General features: G+C 33.2%; 1 protein-coding gene across 4 annotated transcripts; it reads right to left on the bottom strand.

Annotated features, from left to right (window-relative positions):
* Positions 1–1,169: 1,169 nt before the first annotated feature.
* On the bottom strand, positions 1,170–7,924 carry LOC111996867 (homeobox protein knotted-1-like 3). Of its 4 annotated transcripts, none has more exons than XM_065768061.1 (6): positions 6,678–7,924; positions 4,083–4,203; positions 2,787–2,980; positions 2,583–2,714; positions 2,017–2,153; positions 1,170–1,405 (listed from the first exon to the last, which is right to left on the bottom strand). In XM_065768061.1, the coding sequence occupies exons 1-6, from the start codon at positions 7,419–7,421 to the stop codon at positions 1,360–1,362; spliced, it is 1,374 nt and encodes a 457-aa protein (XP_065624133.1). In that variant the 5' UTR covers positions 7,422–7,924; the 3' UTR covers positions 1,170–1,359. The 4 variants fall into 4 exon arrangements, with proteins under 4 accessions (XP_065624133.1, XP_065624134.1, XP_065624135.1 ...); XM_065768062.1 differs by having other exon boundaries at positions 1,339–1,942; positions 6,678–7,923; XM_065768063.1 differs by having other exon boundaries at positions 1,339–1,939; positions 6,678–7,922.
* Positions 7,925–12,041: the final 4,117 nt, after the last annotated feature.

The following is a 12,041-nucleotide window of genomic DNA, read 5'->3' as shown; positions in this document are numbered from 1 at the left end:
TTTGCGACAAATTATATTAATTAAAAATGAATCTCAATTGTGTGACCCACGAATTAATTCTAATCACCACAATTCAACATGCACCTTATCATAAAGCAAGATACACAAAAATAATAAACACTAGATTTGGTGACAAAGTAGAAAATCAATGAAGATCCGTTTAAAGAAAAAAAAAAACCCACTACGGGGTAATGTACCTAACTAAAGCAACCTACTATAAAAGTGGAAGTTTATTAACTAGTTGCAAAAACCTTTGTGACTATACTCTAAACACCTAATTGGCGACTCATTGGTGTCACCACAACAGTTTCGGATCCTCTGAACTAATCATATATGAATCCTTTTACTAGCGCGACTCCGCTTCAATAACCAAAACCTTAGGTGCTCTCCAAGACACCTCCTTGAAATTTTTCTCTACATTGAACTCTTTAGGGAAAACCAAAAGGTATTTGGTTTCACACAATCAAACACTCTCCTTAGGATCTTTGGGATCACAAGATGAGTGGACAAAGGATACGTATTTTATATTAAATACAAGGAGAAAAGGCACAAGTTTTTCTTCCCGAGTAGCACAGATTGTAGCCTCCTTTTCTCTATTGAAAAATACGTGCAAAGTGATGCCACCAAACCTAATCTAAGAATTCAAAAAAATAGTCAGAATTGAACTTTTTCCACGATCTTGCTTGAGCAAGAGTCATGCAAGCTTAATGATTCACTTGAGCGGAGCGGGTTTAGTATCTCGCTTGACCGAGCTTTGAGCAAACGTCAAGCAAGCTACTAAATTTAGCATTTTGAGCCGCATCTTCAAATACAGACTTCAACCAGACTTTTCATTGACTGAATTACATCAATACACTAGAAATTCATTGCAAACAAATTTTCATGAAATAGGCCAACACCAAAATCTTATCAGGGTCATTACAGTTGCTTATGATCCAAACCAAGCAGCACAGCTTTCTAATTAAGTTTAATACTGATAACAGGCATCTTCACTCAAAATACAAATTTACTCGCACAAAAAATATCATAAGAATCTCTTACAACAATCTGATAACTGTTTGCAGAATTTCTAGTTATTTTGTGAACAGTTCCATGCAATGTGACAATATACCACAATAAAATTGTTCCTTCATTAATTGAGCTAGACTGATAAACTAATCATCACTGCGTATCTGAACCATTTAGATTTATATAGAAACAATTCGCTAATACATTTTCCCAATTTGACTCGAGGGTCGTGCACAGTATCAGTCAACAACTCCAATTGAACTGATAATAACAAGTCACTTTTACAAAGAAGTCAGAGAAAAAGGAGGAAAATACATGACAAACATCATATTTCAAAGATTTCATGCCCGGTTATGTAATCAGATTTGGTTGAAGGGGAATCAGGTCCATCAACAAACTGTAAAAACGTAAATGCCATATTTAATACATATTTAACTCTACAATATAATTTCAAAAGGCTATAATCACTAGTATAAAAACTATAAGGTACCATGCACAGATTATTACACTGTACACCAACACCCTCTCGCTATTTTATTCACAGGCATGAAGAAAGTAAACAAAAAATCATAACCCCGCCAATGCATCCAATTCAGTTCAGTAATATAATTCCTAGATACTGGACTTCCTAATGAGGTTGGCATCATATGCAACTCACTGTCTGAAGCCTTTTAGCATATCTGTTAAATGTCACAAACTGGGTTCATCATCATAACCTCATCCTCTCTGCCAGCCTCTCTTTTTGGAAAAACAAAATATGGGTATTTTACTTGAGCCCACAGCCATACCAAGAAGCCCTCTACTGTCACAATTTTTATGTAATGTTGGGTTGATCACTTGAGAAGAAGCATGAACAGAGATCATTTGAGGAATGGTTCTAGGATTTTCTTCCATTTATATAAAACGATCGCCGCTATTTTCACCTGCATTACTTCTTTTCGAATTATTGTTGGCATAAAGCTCATGAGAAATCTAAACTAATAGACAGAAATTCTTTGATTAGAATACCTTTTGCGTTTGCTCTTCAAGACTGTGGAAGTTGAAGGATTGCTGTGCCAGTTCCTCTTCCTCTGATTGATGAACCAATTATTTATCTGTTTTAGTTGCAAACCAGTCTCCTGTACCAACCTTGCCTTATCTTCCTCCTGAAAGTTAATAGAATTTAAGGTATTGATGAGTGAAACGTTTCCCACATTTGTTTGACATAACTAACATTAACTTGGAAGCAGCTTACTCATTGAAGGGTTTTTGAAAAGAAACAGACATTGTTGCATGAGGTAATGTTTGTGTTTTTGTGCATGCATAAGCACCTTTTCTTATACATTTGAGGGAGGAAAAATTTTGTATACATTTTTTTTTTAGGGAAAATTTGAGGCTTTTGACAAGAGTATACCCCCATACATGGTTGGATGTTTACTTTTTTGTGGGAAAGTTTGTACCTTTTGACATACCCCATACATGGTTAGGTGTTTAGTGAATCTAGTTTATGCTTGGGATGCAGCAAGGGATTTATGATGTCAAATTAGTAGGTTCAGAACGATTCCTCAACCAATTCTAACTGTCAAAAAACTTACTGTAGGATACGGCCACTTCGAATGTGATTGCCACCAAGATTTTAGGACTGAGGTAGTGTCCCCAGGAAGCTTTCCTGCTCTTCTCTTGCGTAAAATTTCCTCCCTTATGTCTACAATTTTCTCCTTGTAACCCTATAAAAAAAATACCAATTGATAATGATGAACATGTAATAAGACTTTGCAACAAAATATTCCATCAATTACCTGTTTCAGTTCATGCTTCAACTCTTGCCTCACACGCTCCATTAAGGACCTCTCACTCTCTGTTGGGATAAGAGGACCAAATCCCATGGTATCTGGGCCATCCAAACTGCCATCAAACAAGTTGGCATCACTATCTACTTGGTCATCCTCGTCATCAGACATTGTTGCACCTGTACCTTCACCTGGGGAAACTCCTGTTCACGCAGCATGTAAAAGTAATTATAGCTTTGGTACTCATGATAATCACATGAAATTACTTACAGTTATAGTATAAAAGTTGATTTCTAATTGTAGCAAAAACACAGCCTTTTAAGGTATTTTTTGGAACTAACTTTCTTGAAAAATATAACATCCTTTTCCCAAAGAAGGAAGAGATCACAGCTCATAAAATTGCAATGTAAAAGATAATTATTTCAAATGGATAAGTTGATTCAGTAACAGGTAAATTCACTGAATCATAGCCAGAGATGGAGATTTTAAGTGGTCATGACACAAAATTACAAAGAAGCTATGGAAATAATCTACAAAATTAAAATTCTTAAGTTGTTTCATGTGAAGAATTATATATTTAAATGAGCAGCTCAATATTAAAGAATTTTATGAAGTATAGGGTATTTGACACTGCTGCTCAGAGTAAAGCATCCAACTTCCCCCTGCCCCGGCTCCAAATGACACTTTGATTAGACATGGCACTATCAAACTTGATGAGGCACCACCCTATCATATTTAATCCCTGGATCAAATATTAAATATGTATGCAAATACATCTAAAGAACCATAGATGTATCACATTAAGGACTAGTTTGTTTTTTCAAGTAAAGTTATTTCACCACTCATTTTTCTAGGAATTCATTGGCATGATCAACAAGTTGCATTCATTTATTGTGTTGTGGGGGTTAGTTGATCACAAACCATGCCAAGGACAAACATTGAAGAATTAAATTCATCACGTTTTAACCACCTGTGCTAGTTTCAACTGCGAAGAACAACAAACAGCAATTTGAGCAAGCAAACAAAAGTCAAGCAGCTGAAAGACTTTTCCAACTCTCTAAACCTTTTTATGCTAGCATGCAACATCCACTAGAAATGAAAAAAAAAAAAAATATATATATATATATAAATATATAAATATATATATATATATATATATCTCAAATAGGATCTCATTGCAGAACATCACCTGTTATCAACATCCACTAGAAATGAAAAAAAAAAAAAATATATATATATATATAAATATATAAATATATATATATATATATATATCTCAAATAGGATCTCATTGCAGAACATCACCTGTTAAACTTTGCAGTGATTGCTCAATCTCCCAGCAAGCCATTACCGCCTCCATTGCATGGACTCGGACATGTTGTTGAAGTTGTTCTTTAAAAGAGCAAAGCAACAGAACATAATGTGTCTACAATAACAAGCCAAGTGAAGATCAAAATTCTGATTCTATCATATGATAAGACAATTTACAAAATGGGCATAGGAAGAGCAAGGGATGGGTGTGTGGGACAAGCAGGTATGGAACTGTTAACAAGCTTAAATCAATAGCTAAGTAGTCCCCATAACGCCTTGACACCTTATTGACTAGACATGTAACTAATGGCAGAAACAAATTTTTGACTAATTATGTCTTTCCCAAAACCGTTTGCTTTTGTCTACAGCTAAACATGGATTAATCTGTTCCAACATCAAAAGAAAAAAGTAGTAAATAGAGCTAATGAAACTCTGAATAAAGAGCATATGGAATTCCAAATAATGTTGCTTGCATACCAGAAGTACCCATCTCATGCAGTCAGAAGTTAAATTAATAATCTTTCAAGAAATTTTCAGTTTCCTGTTATGCTGATGGCTATGCAATCTATACATTGCTGAGCTTTTGCGCATGCCTGTTGAGATACTGAAAACAGTGTATGAGAATTGAGATATTATTTCTGAAAACATTTCTGGTTGGTTGTACATAAGTTTCCTCTTATAGCATAAGTGAAAACATCTTAATTTCATTTGTGTATCTAGGCTTCACCGGAGTTACAGCTCCATTAATATCATACTGCAATTAGGAAGCATTTTGAAGCTATTATTTCCTAAGTTACACCAAGAATCCAATGAATTGAAAATATCAAATGCAAGCTTAAAGTTTCAATTAAGGGAAGTGTCATAAATTACAACATATATCATACTTGAATCTAGTAATCCAGCACATCTCCTTGCTGGCTACTTGCAAGATTTCAAATGACCCTTAAAGCTGATTGAGTATCGGCAATTGTTATTTTTAGCATTCTGAAACTAACCTAGCACATAAGTACATAATCATTAGGAGAGGAAATTGTTACTCTCCTCCCAGTCAAAGATTTCATCATAGTGGAGCTTCTAAGAAGAATTCAGCCAAAGTTTTCCAAAAGACATCTAAAAATCCATAAAAAGAACACATCATGAATTAATTTTCATTCAAAAGACAATTAATCACATTGGGCTGCCTTTAAATTCATCATAAGAATTACAGGAAACCCCAAGTGTTTTGCTTCCAGCTGAAAACAAACTCAGATACCCTGAATATGACTTTTGAGCATGGGGATTGTTATTCCCTCCCATTCATAGATATCAATTTTTTAATCTTTATTCATTCACAAAAGCTCTTGATCTTCTACTCATCAACATAGAAGTCAGAGTGATTACATTGATCGATCAAGGTTCCTCCTTTTATTCAATCACAATTACTACAATGTTTCACACCCCAAGTTTGCAGCAACAGAATCCCGAGTTACCTTGACAACATCAGCAATTTTCATGTTTTCTTTTTAGATATAATTTTCTATGAGAAAACATCTGTTAGGTCCCTTTTCTTTTTCCTTTCATTTTTTGGGCTGAGAAACTAGAAGTTGCTATTCCTGGCCTATTAGGCTTTGACTTTGAAGAAAGATATGTGGTGGAAATTGCTTTCTACCAACAGTTTAATAAGGGATTTCCCAGTTCCCATCAATGGTGTTCAAGAAAAAAAAGTAAAAAAATTGAGTAATATCTATCATTAAAACATCTAATTTGCTTTCAGTCCTAGAGGTAAGGCTATCTAGTGTGACAGTGGACTATGTCAAGATCTTTCTGTTTATTTAATGTTCCTCTCTTTAATTTTTGCCTCAGCACAATACTTAACAGCTTCCCATACCCACCAAAGCTTCAAAATTGATGTACCACACAAGGCAAGTTTTTATTTGCTCAATATAAAAAGAGTTGCAAGTTGCAACATCCATGCCCAAGAAGGAAAAGGCCTTTTTAACTAGCAAAATCTATCAAACCATTTGGTACCACCAGAAAATTATCACTACTAAAAAGAGTTGCACCGTCCATTTCAAATTACAAGCCAACCAAAAACAAAAAAGAAAAACAAAAAACAAAAAAACAAAAGAGAGAGAGAGAGAGAGAGAGAGAGAGAGAGAGAGAACCCAACCCACCTTTTTTAAAATTTGAATGTAATTATATGAACAAAGATGTGGTCTTTCTTGTCATTGCCAATTAACCATTCCTCACGCAAACAAATTGGATCAATCATATTTGTCGGTGCATCACACTTCACAATTCAATCACTAAAAATCCAAAAGTACATACATACATAGTGGGTGAAATGTCATTCAGAGTAAACTTTCTCTGAATGAATTTTTTTGAGCTCCAACTAAATTGAAGCACATAGAAACAAAAAGCTAAAAATGAAAAATGAAATAAACAACAAAAAGTACATAAATTTCGGTACGCCTTTAACGCGCACAAAAGATGGAAGCGGTAATAACTAATAAGTAATAAATAACATCAACCATTGTTAATACAGTTTAGAAAAAGAAAAAATAAAATTTTGAAACACAAAACGACAATAGAGAGAGAAAAAGGACATACCATGAATTGATCAAGCTCTTTGTCGTCCCCAACCATAGGCTGAGTCCCATGTCCGAGAGGTGAGTACTTAGCGACCACATTCTGCGACTGAGCGAGTTGGGCATCGATCCTTGGTAACTGGTCGACTGGCGTGGCGATCCGAAGACACGCCACGTGTGCAGATAGCAATTGCTCGTACAGTGGGTGGGTCAGAATCTCTGCTTTGAACCTTGCATTCTGCCAGTTCATCACTCCATCTCCACCGCCGCCGCCACTACTCTCTACCACAACTCCAACTCCCATTGCTTGATGATCACTCTTGTTGTTCTGGTTCAAGCTCTCGCTGTTGTTGTGGTTCTTCATGTTTTCCGATGATTCGTGGGACATGGTGGCGGCGATCATGGAGTCTCCAGCCACGTCATCGATGACATCGCTGTGGTTACGGTGGAGGATGGGGCGTGACAGCCATTGGTTTGAGGATTGGGAAGCGGATTCGGAGGCCGTGTGGAGGTTGAGGAAATTGGTGTTAGTGTTGTTGTTAGCGGCGTTGTTGTTGTTGTTGTTGGTGGGGGTGGTGGGGGTGTCGTTGTATTGGGATTGGGTGCGTAAGAGAGCGCTGTTTAGCCAATTGGGTGTGTGGTGGTCAGACCCGGGTTTTGAGTTCGGGTCAGAAGTGTTGGGTATGGTTTGGTGGTGTTGGTGTTGGTGTTGGTCTGAGAAGTGGTGAAGAGGGAGGTCTTGGGAGAGATGGTTGTGGTACGCCATGAACGAATGGAATTATTAAGAGGGAAAGAGAAAGAGAAAGAGAAAAGAGAGAGATTTATGAGGATGGTGATTATAATTTGGTCATGGTGACGAGCTAGCTAGTGGTAGAGAAAGATATAGACTTGTTATACAAAGAGAGAGAGAGAGATATGAAGCTATCTCTCTCAAGATTAGATAAACGAGGGAGATGGAAAGGTGTTGGTGTTGCAGTTGTAGCAGTAAGAGAAAGATAGAGAGAGAGACAGACCGACAAGACAGACAAAGAGAGATAGTCTGTGAGTGTGAGTTTTTTGGAGAGAGAAAGTTGCAAGTGTAAAAGAAAGAAAGAAAGAAAGGTTGAAACTTGAGAGGAAGAGAGAGATGATAAGGGTTACTAAAAACGAACAAGGGGGATGTTTGGAGAGAGAAAATGAAGCAGAGATTTTAGAGAGAGAGAGAGAGATAGAAGGGTAGGTGGTTTTTGTGATGAGAGTGGTTTTCAGGTGAGGTAATAAGGTTAGGAAAACTCTAGTATGAAAATGATCGGATGGTTTTCAACAAGGTTAAAGGAGTTAAGGGAAGTAAATACGATAATGACTAATGAGGTAACCATTTTTATTATATAATAATATTTTATTAGTATTTCTTATAAACATAATTTAAAAGGATTGGTTTTGTACACGTCCTGAAGTTTATCGACCAATCCTATCATATAAGGTTAGAAGAAAAATATTTATATATTGAGATTATTTAGATTTTTGTCAATGTGACTTGTTTCACACAGCATATTCCATATGGTCTTTCTATATAATTTTTGTGTGTGTGTGTGTGTGTGTTTTTTTTTTTTTTTTTTTTTTTTTTTTTTTTATGTTACAATGTGAGAGTGGCAAACAAAAATTAGGTAATATTACTAAGCTATAAGAGTGTAAACAAATTTTATGTCTTTTAGGAGGAAGAATAAACTACTTGGTATTAGAATATTTAGGGAGAATTCTACATTACACATTCTTTTCATGCATTATACTCTTGTCTAATCTTAACTATTAGCATAGTGGATTGAATTATTTAATATTTTATAGTAATAGATAAATGTTTATGTTTTAAGGGTTTGGTTCATAAGTGTAAAAATTCACTGGCTAAGGTTGAATTTTTATTGTAATCGGTAGGTTTTTTCTAAAAAGTAACATAACATAAACTATTTGTTTATTAGCTTTAGTTACTTTCTAATGTAATGAGACTCGCTCAATTCCTCCTTAACAATTACAATCGATCCATTTCTTAAAATGGGTTCTATAATTCACTTATGATTATCATCTCATTTTTCTCTCTTTTTTAACCTATAATTAATGAGAAAAGAAAAATGTATACCAAAAAATATTTAGCACTATTTTAATTCAAACAATTTTTTTAAAGAAAATAAATCAATTTTTTAAAATTAGAAAAATAGCTATTAATATCTTGTTTAGATGGAATAATTAAAATTTACTATAATGGACAAAATACTTGTGTAAATTAAACATTAAAAAATTGGCTCTTACAAAATTTATTATTTCAATTCATAAGGATTTAAAAGTTGTGTGCCTACATATCAAAAAAAAAAAAAAAAAGTTATGTGCCTAAAGAATTTTTTATTTTATTATGAAAACAGAGAAATATAGCGCGAGAAACAGAGAGGTACCTCCAAAAGAACCTTTTTTTTTTTATAGGATGTACCTAAAGAACTGATTACGAGTCTTACCCTCTCATTAAGTTAAATGTTGTTAAATGTTGATTATTACCACATTACTGTGGTTAATAAAATATAATTCTTGATATGATGTTCACTTTTTTAGCAGTCAAAATAACCAAAAAAAATTATTTTTCAAAAGCTGAAAAGTTATGTGTATCTTCTGCTTGGACCTTCATTTGATGCAAGGTTGATTGAGTAATGATCAAACGGAAGAGGATGATTAACCTGGCAAAACAAAACAGTTTGCTAATGTTATGTTTACAATATTTTAACATTATTTTCACAATAAATTCTTAGCATCAATTATTATTAACTATTTTGCGCTAGTTAGTAGCGCATGCAATTTTGGTTATGGTGCATGAGTTTAAGGTTTATTAAAAAATTATTATTGACCATTATTAGTAAGCAAAAAATTAATTTCAGTAGTGTATTTGAGTTAAAACTAGTAACAAATTAATATTTATAATTTAATTTAAAAATATTGTGAAATTAGAATTTTTCTTTATTTATTTATAGGTTTTGATGGTCACACCACAAGTATAAGTGTTTGTAAGGTGTGGGAGGGAATGACCGAGATTCAAGTATTCAAGAGAGAATTTCACACACATAAACACTAGCTATGTTTGGTAATAGTTTTGTTTTCTATTTTCAAAAACTTGTTTTTGGAAATATAAAGAAAAAACTATTTTCTTATACTTTAAAAATCAAAAACATGTTTGATTAGTTGAAATTTAAAAGATAGTTTTAAAAAAAAAATACTAAAATATGTTGTTACTAGGATTTGAACTCTAATGCTAATTCATTAAATTAAATGTGTGTTTTCGTTAACGTTTGAAAATTAAAAACAAAAAACAATTTTTTACATGTTTTTGATTTTCTTCACGAATTGACTTTTGAGAATAACTTTTGTTTTTTTGTCTATTTTAAGTTGCCAAAAAAAATTTTTAATCTCAAAAATAAAAATTATTTTTAAAAATAAAAATTAAAATAAAAAATAGTTACCAAACATAGATTAAACTAGATTGTAAAAAAATAACAATAAATAAAAAAGGAGTTTGGGACGTCAAGCGCGTGGATAACACAGTGGGGATTACGTTCGGACCAAGCGTATACGTTTGTAGGTGGTTGGGCTGGTTGCAGGTTTTTCCGTACGACCGAAGCAGGTGTTGGACGCTATTTCAAACTGTTGATCTCGTGTGACTACTGTTTCGTGTTTATACTATAATATTACTATTAATTGTCACTTGTCACTTGTCACAAAACCACGCTAGCTGTGTTTTCGCCCAAAGCAAAATGAATTACAGAAATGTTAGGTAAAATCACAACTTTATCACAATTTCCCTTCCATTTCCAATTCGCCACGAAAATAGATTGTGATTTTAGTTGTGTTCTTAATGTTACTTAAAATTAAGGATACATTTGGTTTAATGGAATCAAAGAAAGAGAAAGATAACAAAATAAAGTAAAAATAAAAATATTATTTTACTATTTTATCATTATAAATTAATAATTAATTACAAGGATATAAAACTAATTTCAAAGGTATTAGAGTAATTTATGGATTTGGAAGGGAAAAAAATTGCTGAGTCCCATATAAACCATTTCTCTATGCATTTCTTCTTTCTCATTTTTTTCCTTTTTCTTTTTTCATTTTCTAAGTGCACTGACATTAATTTGTGTATAATAGTATAAAGACTAAATTTTGCACATCTAATTTTCATTAATTACTCAGATTAGACTCATGTAAAGATATGTATATATAGAAAAACTGCAATACTATGTAAATATACATGATTATTGTAGTTACATAAAATGAGTATTTTTTTTCTCTCTCATCTTAGCCTTTCTCAAATCCTCCATGGCCAAACTAAGCTCGACCACAGGCAATCCCACACAACCACAACTACCAGCGATTTACGGTGACACCACCACCATTAGAGTCACGGTTTTCTTTCTTAAAATTTCTTCTTCTATTTTCTCTTTCTTTGGTTTGTGGGGTTGGAAATTTTGATTTGGCTTGGTTGTTAAGATTTGATGTTGCTTGCATGTGCTTGGTTTGAATTTTGATTTCAAATGTATTTGGGTTATGTTTATCTAAGGGAAATTTGAATGGAAGTTTAAGTATGTGGATTTTGTTTTGAGATTTCCTTTAATTGATTTGTTGTTTGTGTTACTGTGGGTGTGAGCTTTGGTTTGGGGTTGTGGTTGTGGTTGTGGTTGTGGTTGTGGTTGTGAATGAGATGCATGCTCTGTTGTGGTGGTATAGTTGAGAGAGAGAGAGAGACAGAGAGAGAGAGAGAGAGAGAGAGGTAACTAATAAAAACGAATATATTTTATTGAAATAAATTTCTAGGACAGATGATGTGATTTGGGTATTTTTTAAGGTTGTTTGTGTAAAGATATAAAAGTTCTTATGCTAAATTGGATATGAATTTTTGTATAAGATGGTGCGAATGCTTTAACTAATCAAAGGAAAATGAATTCTTTCTCTTTTCCCTTCTCTCCTATTCCCTCTAACCAAAAATAGCCTAAAATCAAGGGAAAGCTTAGAAAAAACAATGGAGAAAAAAGTGATTGATTAATAAAATAAAATAAAATTGTCTATCATTCACATTTGATCATTTCAATAAATTGTGGTCAAAATTGTGACAAATAGGGTATGTTGCGCAAAAATTTTAATTTTTAGCCTTTTGCTTCTTGTCTCGTATATTTTTTTTAATGTAACAAGAATAAATTTTTTTGAAAATAACTTTTTATCATACATTTTTTTTTTATTTGATGAATTTTTATCATACATTTAGTATTAAAAACTACCCAAATCTTTTTTTTTTTTTTTTGGTATCATATTGAATAAATAAGTTACTGGAAACTTCGAAATGTCCAGACATAGACATGGAATGTTCTAAGAACTG

This window comes from Quercus suber, unplaced genomic scaffold, assembly GCF_002906115.3.
Source record: "Quercus suber isolate HL8 unplaced genomic scaffold, Cork oak 2.0 scaffold_884, whole genome shotgun sequence".
Taxonomy (NCBI): domain Eukaryota; kingdom Viridiplantae; phylum Streptophyta; class Magnoliopsida; order Fagales; family Fagaceae; genus Quercus; species Quercus suber.
This window is presented reverse-complemented; position numbering and strand designations above follow the sequence as displayed.